Source organism: Dipodomys merriami, unplaced genomic scaffold, assembly GCF_024711535.1.
Source record: "Dipodomys merriami isolate MVZ:Mamm:240054 unplaced genomic scaffold, mDipMer1.0.p SCAF_3343, whole genome shotgun sequence".
NCBI classification, from domain to species: domain Eukaryota; kingdom Metazoa; phylum Chordata; class Mammalia; order Rodentia; family Heteromyidae; genus Dipodomys; species Dipodomys merriami.
The window spans coordinates 1,594-19,612 of record NW_027204875.1 but is presented as its reverse complement, the minus strand read 5'-3'; the positions used below and the strand labels follow the sequence as shown (position 1 = coordinate 19,612).

The 18,019-nt window shown below is 41.5% G+C and overlaps 1 protein-coding gene across 1 annotated transcript; it reads left to right on the top strand.

Annotated features, from left to right (window-relative positions):
- Positions 1–662: 662 nt before the first annotated feature.
- Positions 663–17,515, top strand: LOC138803124 (catenin delta-2-like; the record flags this gene model as incomplete). Its single annotated transcript, XM_069986943.1, has 5 exons — positions 663–857; positions 12,741–12,996; positions 14,883–14,988; positions 15,984–16,118; positions 17,440–17,515. Coding segments are annotated over 5 exons (768 nt in total), but the record flags the coding sequence as incomplete, so codon positions are not given.
- Between the last annotated feature and the right edge of the window lie 504 nt (positions 17,516–18,019).

Sequence of the window (18,019 nt, the reverse complement as noted above, 5' to 3'; positions counted from 1 at the left end):
CAGTAAGCCCATTAAGTGACGTCTACTGGTACATTTTCCAGAGGGGGAGAGATGAGTGCACATACTTGGATTTGGAGAGTGAGAATAAAGGAAACTATGGCCCAGAAGTCTTGATCTTTAGCTTCTGTTTCCCTCAGAGGTTTAGCTTGTTAGATGCTCAAGCATTTTGACTTATCTGTTGTCCTGGGGGGGAAGGGGGCGGGAAACGGCTAAAAGGAAGAATTTCCAGCCCACTGCCCAGCAGTCAACCTGAAGATGGCTTTGCCATTGTGTCCTCTTCATTGATTCGTCACTTAAAATAATCCCGGTAGTACAGTTTGTGGTGTGAGGTCGATGTTGTAAGAGGCTTTTAGGATCATTTGTCCGCCGACTCCTTTGGTGAAGAGGCCAGTCGCACTCATTCTGCTGTGGTCTTCTGCTGCGGGGATTTCTTTCAGCACCATTGTCATTCCATCGTGACATCACCTTGGGGAGCAAAACCAGGCAGCTGGATGTGCTGATAAACTGATTAGCCAGATCATGGCCACCGTTGGGGATATTCACCTGGTTTTCTGTGAATGTCAATCAACCCGCCCCTCTCTTCTCTGACTTTGAAGCGTCTTGGATAAACCGCGTTTGAATGTTGGTGGAGCCTTCATGTCCCTCTCCTTCATTTATTGCAGCTGGGTCCCGAGCCTCCTACAGCAGCCAGCATGGACACCTGGGCCCCGAGTTGCGGGCCCTGCAGTCCCCGGAGCACCACATAGACCCCATCTATGAAGACCGAGTCTACCAGAAGCCCCCTATGAGGAGCCTCAGCCAGAGCCAGGGAGACCCTCTGCCGCCAGCACACACCGGCACCTACCGCACGAGCACAGGTGTGTAGCCAATGCCTCCCTGGCCTTCCACAGGGCGCGGGGCTTGAGGATCCAGTGAAGGTGTGTGTGCGTGAGTGCGTGTGTATATGTGTGTGTGTGTGTGTGTGTGTGTGTGTGTGTATGTGTGTCCCCATGTCCACGTCCACTCTTCCCATGATGCTTCTAGCGCCAATGACCATCGATGCTGGAAGAGCACAGTGGTACTCTAGTTTCCCTAGCTGGAGATATTATGAAGTGTAGAGTTAAACAGAGGGTTGTGAGGTGGTTTTGTTACACAGGAAAGTACAAATGAAGATCAACTAATGTTTTATACATCCTTATTAATTTATTTAGTGACTATACACACTCTTAAGAAAAGTCATTATATATGACCAAAAATGCAAATTTCTGATCATGGTAAGTGCATTTTAATGGTGTAGTTACCCATTTCGTGAGCTTGGGGTAGGAGGAATAAAAGTGTAGCATATTTTGAAAGGCACACTTAGAATTAGCCGCATACATATTTGTAGGTTGAATCAGGATGTTTCCAGTTGATGCTCGGCTCAGATGCTGGCAGTTGCTTGTGATTTAGTCACTGTCTGGCTCTCCTGTACTTTGAATTCTACACATCCAGGAGTCTCAAGAAGAAAGACAGCTGTTTCTGCCCTCTGTAGCTCTCTTAGATATGAAAATACAGTAAAGGCATGCTGGGAGGTGCGTTTAGGACAAAGCCTCAGGCTGCTGATGGCGCAGGTGGTATTTCTGTTTTAAGGTGGTGTGTGTTGCTTCTTCTTTCCTTCTGAAGCACCTGCCCCTGGCAGGGATGAGATCTGGAACAGCACACGCTGCTTGGCCCAGAGCTCTGCCACCTCACGATATTGTAACTTGTCCTGATCACTAAGTGCAGGAACAACGTGGTTAAAATGCATTATGATAACTAAATTACATGACTGAATCAAAACAAGCTGATTTATACATTTATAGTTGCTTATTGATATTTACGGGTCAGTATTTCCCTCCTTCAGGAGAAGGAAGGCACGAAACATGATTTTTTAACCTCATAAATATCATGCCGTGTTAAGAAGACATGGCTTGTTTATCTGGGCTTAGATAATAAAAACAGAACCTGCTTAGTCTAGTCAGCTTTCTCTCACCTTCGTCCTCCTAGACCAGACACACTCTGCTCTGGAGTTGGACACCACTGAACACTGAATTTTCTTTATAGGAACCCCTTGTAAGGGAAAGAGGTAAAACCCCAGTGACATTTCAAACCTAATTTGAGTGACAATGAGAACAAAAGGGATTAATTGATTCTCTGTTCCATATTCATATGCCGTTAGGATTATGGCTTAATAAACTTCTAGGGGTTTGATGAAAAGTTATTCATCATAAGAAAGAAACCTTAATTTATCTATGTCAGATGAAGCCCAGCAGAAGGCATTCCCACTTTATAAGCAGAACACAAGGAGAAAATCTAAGCCTGGGTCAGCAAACAGTAGCATACTGACCAAAGCCAACTGGTACCTGTTGTTGTGTGACTTGAGAACTAAGATTGGTTGTAAGATGAAGAGAGGAATCCTGTGTCAGGGTACAAGGCAACGATAAAATTCAAACGTCACTATCTGTGAATAACAGCCTCAGCCCACTTTGGGTTCATATTTGTACCCGGAGCTGCTTTGCTCTGCAGCGGCAGAGATGAGAGGCTATGACAGAGACCATATGGTTGGCAAAACCAGGAGTGTTTCTTGTCTGGCCCTCTGCTGAAGTTTGCCAGCCCCTACCCCATGCTGTCCATCACTACTCATCCCAAGCAAACAGGTGTCTTCTTTCTCCCTGAGAGTGCGATTCAGTAGTAGCTGCCACGGGAATCCGCCAAAGCTGTGACTTCCAAAGGTGTAAGACCCAGGCCACCCTGCACCTTTGAACTGGAGGCAGTTTTGAGGAACTATGGTTTCTATAATACAATGGAAATTTCTAAAACTTCAATGGATTGTCTATCAGGAAAACAGATGGTGTAGGAAACGCCACCTCATTCCAGCTGCTAAGCATAAGCCATAGCTCTCTCCCCTGCACCTGTCCACACCTGACTCACTTCCTGTCCTCACACCACCTCCTAAGCCCAAAAACTAACTCTACCAGAGCCAGCCTGATGGAGAAAGAAGGGCTGAGGAAGCTGCCATTCACACCTTGAAGACACATCCAGGCTTAAAATAGGCATTCTAATCTCTTAGAAGAAGAGGACAGGTTTTAACCAGGACCCGAGACTTGCGGTGCTCAGGGCCACTGGCTTTCAGCCTACTGGTGGCTGAGGTGGTCCGGGACACTCTCATTATTGTTCTGCCTCTGAGTGATAGGCCACCAGCTGGACCAACTTCCATTCAGTTCCCAAAACATTTCAGACAACGCTGCAGGGAGATCGGAAGCCCATTATGTCCCATCAGCGGATCCCCTTATGGGAATGAAGACAGATGTCAGATGGGTGCTTGTTGCAGAGAATCAAGCTTATGACTGAGGTTGAGGCTTTTGAAACAATAGCAAAAGCATGCAGCACTCTTAGGGACCATATTAAGTACTCTGAGATGATTTACTAATCCCAGAACTACCTTACGGCCAAGACACTACTGTGAAGCTTGTTTTATAGATCAGAAAACCATGGCCCAGAGGTAATGAATGATCTGCGCAGAGTCACAGTTGTATGGAACCCGGCTTGAACAATTGACAGTTTTGCCCTAGTTCCTGGACTTGTTGGACTCTTTCTTTGTAGCTATCATCTACTTTCACCTGTGGAGTGGGATGGCTTTGTACATCACACATCTGCTGCAGAAACAGTATGTGTGAGACACACTGGAAGACCCAAGGGAGCTTGAAGTCTACGCTTGACCTTGAATATGTTTGTTTAAACAGTGCTCAGGAATAGTGCTCAATAACAGAATAGTCCATTGATAAGGTTCAAAATTGTAAGAACTCATAGTGCTGTGCAAATGAGTAATGAGGACAGTGTTCATTAATATCTATTCGGTAAGCATAGCCTTATCAATGATGCAATTAGCTTTGTCTTGGAACATATTCTATGATTCCCTGATGATATCTAACCTTCTGCTTTGTATCACATCAAGAAGAAGAGCTATCTTGAAAAGTATAATGGCCAAGGATTAGAAGTCAACTGAATACTGAATAGGTTGTAGTTTATATAACTTGCTCATAGGTTTTACCACAGAAGGGTTTAGTGAAATACCAAAAGTTAGAATTTAAGAACACTGAAGATGTCAGAGCTGGGTATGGTGGTATGTACTATAATCCCAGCTATTCTGTATATGCAGGTAGCAGGATTAAGGTTGAAGGCCAACCTGAACAAAGTTAGTGTGAGACTTTCTCTGAAAAAAAGAATGAGAAACAAAAAGGACTGGCATATGGCTGAAGTGGTTGAGAAAATAATAAAAAATAATATGCTAACAGGAGATAATACTACTATAGAGCCATTATCAGTGATTAGCGGGTTGCCCCTTAACACTTCTTTCTTTTTCTTTTCTAATAGGGAGCAGGCAGTACTGGGGTTTGAACTCACACTTGTTAGGCAAGCACTGCTGAGCCACACCCCCAGTCCTGTCTTTTGCTGGTTATTTCTGAGATAGGGGCTTATCTCCTGTGCCGATGCACACCTGGACACACACCTGTCTGAGGCTTCCAGTGTAGAGAGGATAGCAGGAACCAGCCATCTTGTCCAGCTCTTCACTGAGACGGGGATCTCACAGTGTATTTTACAGGCTGGTTTTGAACCGATATCCTCCCAAGTTTTGACTCCCAAGTGGCTAGGATGATAGAAATGAGCTACTGCCACCACCTGGAATGCCTGTTTTCTAGAATAAGAAGCACCAATGATTCCAGGCTGTGCTCACGACTCTAGGGGCCTTTCCCAGGTCAGGTACTTGTTTGAACAGTTTAGCTTTCTTTTGGGATTTTGTTTTTTAGCAGGTAGATTTTTGAACTCATAAAGAATATAATATGCCACATCATATACCCCATAACCACATACTGTCACATCCTTGGTATAAAGTCATTTACTATTCAGAAAGATGGTGCAGAATTTTTTTTTCCAGCAGTCATTTCTGTTCTGCAAACAACTGGCTCTTACACCCAGTTCTCTGGCCACCTGTTTGAGCTTCCTGAAAAGCTACGGGAGTGCTGCATCCCAGTTCACACTTTACAAGGGCTGGGCAACCAGGAAGCCTGCTCATGTGATGCTGGACGGCCTTCCTGCTTGCCTATGTATGACATTTGCTCTGGTCCCTTATTGCAGCCCAGGTAGCAGAAGTGAGTCTGCCATGGATACAGTAGCGCCTCCACACACCCATCCTATTTCCATTTTTGGTGGAAAATGCTTTCAAGGGCTTTTCATCTAGCTCCATTGGGGTTTTAATTGAAGGCGCTTTTGCTACACATCTTTTGAGAGGAAAAAGCCAAAGAGAATGATGGTACAGACTCTGAAGAATATATATATATATATATATATATATATACATATATATATACATATAAAATCTACTTATTTTATATATATATAAAATATATATTTTATATATACATTTTATATATATTACATATATATAAAATAAGTAGATAATTTGTTATTCATATATATTCATATATATACATGAATATATACACATATCTAGCAAATTATCTACTTATAATGGATTTAACCAGTCACTTATATTACATTATTATTTTTGTTATTGTTGGTTGTGGAGCCTGAATTGTGGGCCTGGGCGCTTGAGTACTTCAGCTCAAGGCTAGTGCTCTACCACTTGAGCCACAGCGCCACTTCCAGCTTTTTTTTTTTCTGTTTATGTGGTGCTGAGGAATCAAACCCAGGGTCTCATGCATGCAAGGCAAGCGCTCTACCACTGAGCCACCTTCCCAGCCCCGATATACCACATTAATTTTTAATCTTCCATGCCGAACAGTACACTTCAAAGTGTGTGGACTGTATTTACTAAGCATGCTCTCAAGTTGAGTGTTCACAGAAGAAGAAATGAGGTAAAATAGGTTGAGGCTGGGCGCCGGCTGGGGTCTGTCACTTGGGTGGTGGGTTGATTGTTGTTTTGGTACTGGGGTTTGAATTCAGTGCTTCACACCTGCTAAGCAGTTGCTCTACTCCTTGAGTCACACCTTCAGATCTTTTTGCTCTAATTATTTTTGAGATAGGGTCTCACTTTTTTTTTTTTCAGAGCCATCCCGGACTTTGATCCTCGTATTTATGTTTCCTGTCATAGCTAAGATGACAGGCATGCACCACCATGCTCAGTATTGTTTTTTCTGTTGAAATGGAGTCTTTCCAACCTTTTTGCCAGGCTGATGTGAAACTCTAATGCTCCCAACCTCTTCCTCCCAAGTAGCTGTAATTACAGACATGAGCCACCAGCACCCAACAGGGCTGTTTCCTCCTGGCTGGGGCTACCCAGTTTTTCCTCCCTGCTCATTGGTAAAACTCTTCTGCTGGTGAAAGAGGTACAGTCCCTGCCATGGAGTCATGAAATGACATTGTACGCAAAAGCTCTTCACAGGATGGCCGTGCTGAAGTCCATTGTTATTCATTCTTTCCATCTATCTAGGTAATGTAGGCTCTCCCTTTCAGAACTGAAAAATGAATAGACGATGTTGGAAGCCCACGTCCTTACCCACAGCAAACTCACACACATACTAGATCAAAGGCAATCAGGATGGGCAGCATTGACTATACATATAAATATGTATAGAAGAATACATGTGTAGAACTAAATATGTGTATTTTTCTGTGTTCTGTTTTATACATTTCTTCACACTTAAATTTTTGAGCCAGATTCTACTAATCTGCATGACTGTTACAGTGTATAGATAGTCGGGTTATTAATAAAAAAAGTAACAATTCTTATTGTAACAATTATTTTTGTTGCTGTTGTTCATTTATATTACTTAATGAAAGCCTCGCATTCCCAATTCTTTGAGAATAAGACAAGAAGAAATGGAGGAAACTTCTTTAGGATAGGATTTCACATGTCTTTCTTTTTCCAATACATCCTCAGTCGATGGACGCATACTCCGTCCAGCGTTGAGCTCCACCTTCAAGGCTGTGTTTGCCCTCTGCCAACATTTTCAGTGTTGTCTTTATCAAAGAAAGCAGCACCAACACCAATGACATACAGTTTCATTGCCACCAATAAACATGTGTCACGTGCTACCCCTTGAGAAAATAATAATTTATGAAGTTTAAAACATGTGTTAACTTCTCTCCTGAATAGTTTCCTTTGATTTTTGTATGGATCAGCCTGGATGTGACAAGTGCTGAAATTCGGGAGCTGTTTATAGTTAGATTTTTGAGGTGAGAAACGGTAGGGAATATCCCAAATTTGGGCTAGAGGCTCCTTCTCCATGACAGGAAGAGAGCAGAGGTCAGATTACTACATCCATGTCACTTAATGTCAATAGTGGGACTTGAACTCAGGGTCTTGCATTCTTGCCTAGCTTTTCTGCTTAAAACTAGCACTTCTGGCTTTTTGCCAGTTAATTAGAGAAAAGAATCTTTCAGATTATTCTGCCTGGGGCTAACTTCAATCTGTGATGCCCAGATCTCAGCCTTCTGAGTTTCTAGGATTCCTGGTGTGAGCCACTGGCCTGGTATCCTCATTCTCTGAACTTTCAGAAAGGGCATTTTAAAATACTTTATTATCTGTTTATAATGTATTTATCTAGATAACACAGGTAAATGCATGCTGTGTTTTCACAGTTTCTTTTTCCTTCTTTTTCCTTCTCCCAAGAACTTTCCAGATTACTATATTTCAGTCTGTCCCTTTGCAGTAAATAGTACCATCACTCCTAAAGCATTTTTATTTTATTGAAAAGGATTCACTGCCCCTCAACTGTTTCAGATGTAGTGCATAAAGCACGCCTCTATGCTCTGATAAAGTGGGCTTTGTTTGTGTAGCCCTCCAGAAAACAAACAGGTACTTTCATGAGCTTGAAGGAATCTGTTGAAGAATCAAGGCCACTGCAGAAGAGGCTGCTTGTTAAATCTGCCTAAGAGATCAGGGACATAGTTCACTGAGTTCTAGGAGCTTGTGGAGGGGGGAAGGGTTGTTTGCAGAGCAGGGCAGAGGCGGGAAGTGTTTACACAGCTGATAAAGCCCTTGCCTTCAGAGGTTTGCCATGGAGAGGTTTAGCTGAGGAGCCAGACTACCAAGAGCTGAGTGGAACTGAGCAACTCAGATAAGAGAAAATGTTTAACTGAGTTGCTATTAAGGGGGAAAATGTAGGAACGGTGTCAGTGTATGAGTAAATGGACAGTGGAATCCATTTCGCCATATGGATGTCTAGTCCTAATTCGCATACTGTTCACCAAGGCCAAAATCATCGGGAGAGAATCAGAGCCCTGAATTTCTATAATGTCTCATTTTAATGCCGCAGGTGCAGTGCCCTAAATGATCAACATTATTTTGTGAGACAGTGACTCGCTATACAGCACAGATGCCCCCCATTTCAGATCCTCCTGTATCAGCCTCCTTAGTGCTAGGATTACAGGTGGCTCCACCAATAACGATCAACATATATTTAACACTTTTCATTCACTTACAGTAAACAACGACCCCCAAAAGTCATAGGATAGCTTTTTAATGAATATTAAAAAAAATAAAGATGACATAGTCGCATCATGAATGGTTTGAGAGCCATTAGGTTTTCACACGCTTTGTTCTGTATTATTACAGAACCTGTTTTTAATGTATTTCTTTTTCTCCCTCTTTGCATTGATATTGTACATTTCTCTCAGATTCATAGGTATATTTTAATTGAACAGTTCAGATTTGATTTCTGATTTTCACTGTTGCAGTTCTGAAAAGCTCCCTTCACCTGAATATCAGGAAGAATACTCCTGCAGAGGTGACCATTTCCAAAGCCAAAACTACAGGAACGATTTTGAGTTCTTACGAGTTTTCTGAAAATTTTTCTGTATCCCAACCCTCCTTTTCCTAACATAATATCACTGAACTCAGATTTAACATTATGTAAAGTAAAAGCAAGACAGTTATATGTAATACCATTCTTTGATTTTTTTTCTGAAAACGAGCAAAATCAGATTTTTAGCATTCTTTCACACATCTCATGTATTAGATAATTATAGACATATAATGTTTCAATACATGCAATTTAATTAGAAGAATAAATTAATTTATATGCCATTCTGCATTGTTTTTATTACAATATGATCTACTCTGACTTCTCTCTCTCCCTTCACTAGACATTTCTCTTCCTCTAGTTTTCCAACTTTTCTTGTCATATTAGGTAATTCAATCATAGTCATTTATGCTGTTTTAAAAGGGACCATTACCACAGGACACCATGGCTCACAGCTGTAATCCTACCTACTCATTTTGGCTGGCACCTGAGGATCATGGTTCTTAACCAACCTAGGCAGAAAAGTCTGTGAGCCAGAAATGGAGCTGTGGCTTGGGTGGTAGATCACTAGCCTTTAGCAAAAAGCTCAGGGCTCAGTTACAGTGCCCAGGCCCTGAGTTCAAGCCCTAGGACTAACCAATACACACACAAAACAAACAAACAAATGAAAAAGGACCATTACCATAATGTAGTACACTTCTCTGGAGACTGAATAACTTGAGTTCTTTTTCTACTGGAGACCAGCCTGCCCAGTGGCTTCTGCACTGTAGGCTGCAGAGCCTCAGGTGTAAGTAGAAAATGCCAAGCTGACCCTCCTGCAGGACTGGTGGATGAGCTGTGAGTCCCAGTGAGGAAGGCACTTAGATCAGCGCCAGGGGCCAGAGGAGTCACCTCCCACTCATGGCAATAGGCCGGATCCCAGGACATAGTACACACCATCCAATGTGGCTGATGTCACCGGTTCTGACAATAGCAGCGGTAAGAATGGCTCATGTATGTGATACTTTCTCCACATTAAGTATTTAAGGCTTTTCCCCATTAAACTCAAACAGCAATACCATGCTACCATTCTGTTTCTTCACCAACTTTGAAACTCTGGCTGAGAAGTGCAGTTACCACGTCCAAAGCAGGAACTCAGTTGTCTGACTTGATAAACCCAGCTCCGAATGACTTCTGAGGAAAGGGGCCAAAGTCAAAGACCTATTGGTCTCCTCCCTCCTGATATATAGAGGGAGCTTTTCTGTCTCTGCAAAAGTGAATCTCACATTTAATTTCACATGTCCACCCAATTCCCTTGTACTCTTCACGAATTTTGGTCTCCTCCTTGGCAGTGTTTTCCCCAGACTCCTCCTCTCTTGTTATAATCGGGTATAACTTCAAGCCATTCTGTGTGGCAGAGGTCAGATTGTTCCTCTTCACTACCCTTGGGGTATGTGATAAAACAGGCTGCATTGGATTTCAGGATTGTTACCCATCCCCGACTTGGGTTCCATTCCTGGAAGTAAGTATAGTTACCAAAAAAAAAAAAAAAAAAAAAAAAAAAAAGAGCTTTTCTACAGTCTGTTTTTAGCAAGATTAAGCTTTGGTATTGAATTTCCTGAGTGGAAAAAAAATGGATTTCTATGAAAAAATGTCAGGTATGATTAGTTTTCTTTCTTTCTTTCTTTTCTTTTCTTTCTTTCTTTTTTTGCTCTTGGTTTTCTGGCTGGTTTATAACAACTCTTGCAGAAAATGAAATTTTGTTTACCTCTGTTGACCTGCCTAGATTTTAAACTCCTTTAAGCATAATATAAATTGCATTGTTTATAAATTTTAACATGTAAGTTTTAGTTAGACATCCTAGCAATGTTTTGAAGAAAACATAAATCCTAACAATTGTATGCCTTAAAGCTGTTTTTCTGCTTATGTGTTTTATGTTTATTATCCCCATTTGATTGTTCTTGAAACATACAGATCAGGACAATCCTCATCATTTCAAAATTCCACTTATATGGGAATATGTGCATATTTGTTTAGAAAATTTGTCTTAACTATTTTGCAGTTTTCATTATAATTGTGTTGAATACTCTCCAAATTTTTACTATAAGATATGACGTTTATTGGAAAAGAAAAGCCCTGAAATCCTTATTAAAAGTTGTTTTTCACCATAAGAATATAGCACAACTCTTAACATTTTTTCTCAATGTAGCATAATTTGTGTGTGTGTGTGTGTGTGTGTGTGTATGTGTGTGTGTGTGTGTGTGTGTGTGTGTGTGTGTGTGTGTGTGTGTGTGTGTGTGTGTCTGATTTCACATAGGCCTCTGATGTTAGGGAAGGTAAAATAAACTTTAAGTAATACTCCAGAAATCGAGAGTTTTGGTGTGTGATTTATACTTGGAATCTAATCCAGGGAAGCACTGATGGTCTCAGAAGTTGAATCTACCCAATAGCTATAATTCTGGTATATTCTGATCTATAGTGATGACTATATTGTCTAATACTAGTCATGACTCACAGTTGTGAGCATTAAAGAACCAGTTACAGTTAGTGCATATAAAAAATGATCTTTTTATCGTCTATGACAACTAAAGTATGATAAATATTTCTGAGAACCAGATCAAAGTAATTACATGAAGTGGTCTAAAAAGAATCATGGAAGGAAACAAAGATAGAGATTCAGTTTGGAAATTGTCAACCTGATTTCTAGTAACTTGTGTGAGCACCTTCTCAGAACAACTTCGACATAGTAAAGAAAGGCACATACTTTGGGAAAAGCTAAGTCAGCTTGTTATTTTGTCTGCCTTGCAGTTGGGCTGGTTTTCTCCTCCTTCTCCCACAGGTCTGCCTTTCACCAAATGCATTTGTTTTTATGACAGCTTTACTTGAAATATAGTCACTTCACAATCTTTGGGGAGTTTCTTTACAGAAAGGAGAGCAGCCTTGCATGGTCAGAGGTAGTAGTAATTATGGAAACCCACACCCGACCTACACTTCTTTCCTATGGAGTCTCCTATTCAGGAAAATTACTTCTTTCCTAAATTATATATGTGTGTGTGTGTGTGTGTGTGTGTGTGTGTGTGTGTGTGTGTGTGTGTGTGTGTGTGTGTGTGTGTGTGTGTGTGTGTGTGTATGTGTGTGTGTGTGTGTGTGTGTGTGTGTGTATATATATATATATATATATATATATATATATATATATATATATATATATATATACTTACGAAGCTGATGAAACACAGCCAGAAATTTCTAAACTTGAACAACAAAATCATCCATGCTTCCTTACAAAATATTCTGTGCTGCTTCTGGATTTTACTTTTAAATGGTGAGGGAAAATCAAGCCTAATTCCTTGCATACTTGCAAGCAAGCGCTGGACCACAAGCTACATTGGCAGCTTGGGTCTCAGCATTGGTGTTGGGTTGTGGTTTTTGGTTTTGGGGTGTTTTAGTTGCTATTGTTGTTCTGTTGTCATGGGGCTTGAACTCGGGGCCTGGATGCTGTCACTAAGCTTTTCCACTCATGGTTAGCCATCTACTATTTGAGCCACAGCTCCACTTGTAGTTTTTTGGTAGTTAATTGGTGATAAGAGTCTCACAGACTTTCCTTCCTGGGTTGGCTTTGAACCACGATCCTCAGATCTCAGCCTCCTCAGTAGCTAGGATAACAGGCATAAGCCACCAGCACTGGGTTTCCATTTTATACAGAGTTCACATTTCAGGTGAAGACACCTCTCCTTGGCTGTTAGTAGGCATACCCTAGATGTGTTGTGCCCATGATCAAACCAACTGTAAGACTTGTATTTGAAGAAGTGTATTAATTATCACTTGATGGGCTAGCATTGAATAGATGGGGTTATATAACAGATTGATTTCTTTTTATTCTTTCAAACCCCCCCCTTTTTTTTATATGTGTGTGATTTCCCCCCTGCCTAGACCTGGTTAACCGTTTCTGTGAGCAGGTCCTCAGTTTTTTACTTTGTCCCTACTTTCCTGTCCTAGCCCCTTCTTCTCCTGGTGTCGACTCCGTCCCCTTGCAGCGCACAGGAAGCCAGCATGGGCCACAGAGCGCAGCCACAGCCACCTTCCAGCGGGCCAGCTACGCCGCGGGCCCGGCTTCCAACTACGCTGACCCCTACCGACAGCTGCAGTATTGTCCCTCTGTGGAGTCTCCATACAGCAAGTCCGGCCCTGCCCTCCCGCCCGAAGGCACCTTGGCCAGGTCCCCGTCCATCGACAGCATTCAGAAAGATCCCAGGTGGGTGAACTCTTTGTCTCCCTGAGATGTTCAAAGATGCTTTACCATAGAGTATTTTGAATGCCGTTATCGTCAAAAACAAATCCCAGTTACATTTGTGACACTGTCTAAATGTGAAAGCGTTGTCTTTTCTTAGGGTTTATGCTCTGGGCTTAGGCCTCTAATGTGGGTATTCCTGTTTTCTTCTGTGGTTCAGTACCAAGATAGGTAAAGAAACAGAGATGACAATTGCCATGGGTGTCATTTGTAGGTCATTTCATGAGATCTGGAGTTATCTTTCTTACAGTGGAAGCAAACAAGAGGCCAGGAGATGAGTGATTATCTCAGTCAGGTGCTTTACGGTATCATTGGAAGCATTCTCTGTCATTGTGTATTCTTCTATTTATCAGAATGCCAAGGCATTCTTCCTGAATAGTCTAAAAGCTTTACAAGTTCCATATTACCTTCATTTCTCTCTGTCTGCAAATAAACATTAGAATAAAATTGTTTGGGAATTGATAACCAAAAAATGTGGAATAGTTGATTAAAGAAACTTACTTTTGGGTATTTCTTTTTCTCTTTCTTTTTTCCAACAATGGAGAGGATTAAGCAATGCTCTATTTCTCAAGTTGGAATTGATTCCCTGTAGGGGTAAATAATATTTTATTCATAGACACTGGATTTGGGCAGATAGAGCCCCATAAATATTATATATTGTATATAAATTGTATATATATTTTACATATAATATTTATATACACACACTTATACTCTGTATCTCTGAATGCTACAGATACATCAGATTTCTGGTGTTTCCGTACGGTAGGGCATGTCGTCTGATTGTGGTGATAAATTTAAAATCCGTCTTGATGAATTTTCACTGACTGAGCTTATGGATTCCTGTGTGCTGTATTGAGAAGTATCCATAGACTCCTTTACAAAAAGAAATACTAATACCAGTGTGAAGGGCAGAGCGAACTTACGGTATTCTTTAAGAAAGCCAATGTAGTACAAATCAAATCCACTTGGAAGGTCCTTACTAAATACTGTATTGGGTACAACCTCCATTATAAAATTGGATTTTAATAAGTGCTCACTGCTTACTCTGAGAAATGAGAGGCATGTTCAGGGTGCTGGTTTTCTAGATTTCAGAGTCAATAGAACTTTCTTCTGAAGTCTTGATACTGAAGCCCGGACTTAAATTTTAAGTATTCTTGTTTAGAATATTCTTCAGATTATAACTCACCACTATTTTAAATATTTTTATTCCTAATGCTCAACTGAAAATGCATAGAAATTGAACAACAGTCAACTATTAAGCAATGCTAAACTAGAAAAATGTATCATTGAATTGGCAATACTCGTATTTAACATTGTGTATTGAAGTTGAGAGTACTTTTTATTTTGAATCAGGGTCTTGCTTTGTAGCCCAGGCTGGCTACATAATTCATGATCCTCCTATCTTAGATTCCGTAGGGCAAGGATTACAGGCATGTACCACTCATGAAAATAAACTTTTTCTCCAATAGAAGGATTTTTAGTTTTCAAATGTGTATTAATCATTTATTTACCTTGAAATGTCAGAAGAGTGCTATCCAGCATTCACTTCATGAGACTCTCCGAGTTGGAAGAGCTCCTGAGAGTTTTAAATTTATTTACTTAAGTCAGCCGCACGCCCACACCACCTCTACCTTAGTACCTCCAGCATCAGCCCCTCCCCATCTCTTCAGGCCTTCTGCTTTCTCTCATTTTTCTATATTACCCAAACCATGCACACTCATTTATTTTGATACAAAATCTCTGTGCTTATTTATTTATTCCCTGACCTTGTACCAAGCATGCGCCCGTTCCCTCTACAAAGACTGGGCTTGGAAGAGAATGACTGCATTCCCACCCTTTGTGTCCAGGACTCCTGTCCCTGTGCTCACTGTCAGCAGCCTCTGGGTGGACCCCAGTGGACAGTTCCTCTCCTATGTCTCATTTCTCAACAACAAATTGAGAAAGAGAGCAAGTGTGACTTTGTCCAGCCTGGGTTTATTATGGGTTTTCCTCATAATAAGATGATGATTACATTTACAATGGTCCATTACTGTTTTAATAATAATGATAATTAAAATCAATTAGTTAGTATGACTCATATTCAGCATGAAATATTTTATATTTATTATTTAACTGAAACCTTTCCAGGTTGCTTTAAAACATTAAAAAGGAACATGACTTTTTGCAATACCTGTTTTACATATAGGCCAACTGAATCTTGGAGAGCTAAAAGTATAACCCAAATCTGACTTTTTTTTTTGAGGTACTGGGGATAGAATTTGGGGCCTCAGATTTGCTAATCAAGCACTCTGTTACTTATTACATAAGCAATTTCCTTGTCTTCTGCTTTTTTTTTTTTTTTTTTACTTTGCTTTAAAACCAGGGTCTTGTGCTTTTTCCTAAACTATCCCTGCCCTATAGTCCTCCAATCTCTGCCTCCCCAAGAAGTGATTATAGGTATCAACCACCAGGCATGGCCTATTTCTGCAATAGAGTCTTGCTGACTTTTGGCTTGGACTGGTCTTGAACTTCCATTCTGTCATCTCTACCATGTAATTACCTGGGATTATAGGTGAGAGCTGCTATGACCAGCTGACTGACAGATTCTCTATTTCTGACTACTGTGACCATAGTAACAATATTCACTATACAATCAAGTATAATACCAAATCTTTTTCTCATTAGCCTACTACAAAGCTATGGGTGAATTATACCTAACCTCAGTTTTAAAGTTTTATTTTCAAGTGAGGTAAGAGACTTCCTACGCACTCCTTGTGAAAGGACTTCCGTTATTTGACACTACAAAAGTCTTTTCTGGGTCCCAGGGATTTTTTCAGTGTAATTATTCTCAGCCTTTTCACGTCCCTTAGAAATTTGAGAGTCCTAATATGTGTTCCATAGTTTCTTAGCGACATAACCAGAGCGATCCCAAGGGTACAGCCCTCATTTTTCTGGTCCCTTCCCTCCAGATCCAGCTGAAGACACTAGATATGGTGTGTATAACTTTAACATGGAAAGTTCTAGGCAACCCTACAGGAGTGACACAAATCGGTGTGAGAAAGGCACACTTCCACGTGTCTGAACAGTACAGTGCGGTCACACAGGTATGATAAGGAAGCATTGAAGATCACCAGCCTGTGAGCACAAGCCAGGAGCGGTAGACAGTATTTACACATGATGAAAAGAGAGAAAACTTTTTGAGTGAAGATCTCAGGTAGAGAGGAAATAGCTGGAGGTCGGGTGAGGAGACCCCTTTGAAATTCTAGGCCTCGGCTCTGCAAGGACATAGAGCAGGCGGAGGGCAGCACCTCCGACTCCCCATCATCCCGCACCGCACCCAGGAGTGTGTTTGGTAATAAACTATGTTCCCAGGGCACAAAATTTTCAGGGGGTGTTGTCTTAATCTGTTTGCTACCACAACAAAAATACTCCAGGCAGAGCAACTTATAGACAAGAGACGTTGGCTTCTTCATGGTTTCAGTCTTGGAAGTGCAAGGTGCACATGGCAGAAGCTTGGTTGCATGTCTAGCAGCGTCCTTTGCTCAACGATTGCATCTTCTTACTCTGTCTCTTCATGTGGAGGGGGCAAAGCCATTCTTGGGAGTCTCTTTAAAAAGGAACTAATCAGGGCATTGCTCTTAGCCTTAATCACCTCTCCAGAAATGCTCCCTGATGTGTACTATTGCTCTGATGATTGTATTTCAGCATATGCATTTGTTGAGGGCACACCCTCAAATCATAACAGCTATCCTAGCAAATTATCACACACTGGCTGGCCCTCACTTACAGACATTTCTTCTCATAGTTCTACAGGCCGGAAATTTGGAATGTCAGAAGTCCTATTTCCTTCCAAAGGTTCAAAGCAAAGCCTTGCTTATTCTAGCTTCTGGTGGCTCTGACATGCCTTGGCTTGTGGCTGCATTGGTCTAGTCTTATTAGTCTCATCTCTCTCTCTCTCTCTCTCTCTCTCTCTCTCTCTCTCTCTCTCTCTCTCTCTCTCTCTCTCTCTCTCTTTCTCTTTCTTTCTCTCTTCTCTTCAGAGGATACCAGGCATCGGGTTCACGATCTCCTCTAATCCCCTGTGGCTTCATTTAATTACATCTGAAAAGACCTTGTTTCTAGAGGCATATTATGAGCTCCTGAGTAATTCATTTGAGGGGATAGCATTCAGCTGACTTACCCAGGCTTACCATAACACAAAGATACTATGGGCACTGTAAAACACATACACACTGAAAACAAACCTCAAAGCAGGTGTGTTAAAGATAAAACATGCTTAGATGCCCTACTTCACGGTACATTGTAATCACAATAACCTTCTTTGTAAAGAGTCATGTGGTCTGATGAGAAAGCACAACAGAGAATTAGGTGGTTGGCACCTTCGTTACTGGTTACCAAAGCTGGCGCACGCGGCTCCCGGCTTAGATCGATGGTGGGCTAGACATTGCATCAGCTCTCGAGCCAGCTGCCATTGTTTCTGATGAGCATGAATTTAAAGCAGGTAAGTACAATTTGAACCTCACATGGACCAATACACGTCAGTGATAGGGTGCCTCGTGCAAGGCTGGAGGACAGTCAAGAGTGTTCTGGCACATTTCTCCCTATTAAGGCTTACCACTGTCCAAAATGTGGGCCAATGAGAGCGTCATGGCCAACCCAAAGGGTTGGGTGATGCTCGGGGGGAGGGGAGGCTTCCGTTTCCTTATTTTGTTTATTTAAATAGAGGAGTCTACATGCTGGTGTTCTCTCCACTCACCTCTTTGCTCAGCCGTGAGGTACACTATGTCCCCTATGTGGGTGAATAGTGGCTGGGACCTGTCTTGTGAAGGACTTCACACTCAAAGGTGGAGAATTCTTGCCTGAGTATAATTTGAAGCATGGTCTTATCTGCAATGACCTCATTGTCCATGAGGTGGAGTGCAAGTGATGATGGGGTACACGAAGACCTTAATGTCCAGGAGATGCTTCCTCACACAAGGAGGACATGTGTGAACTGTTGCTGTCA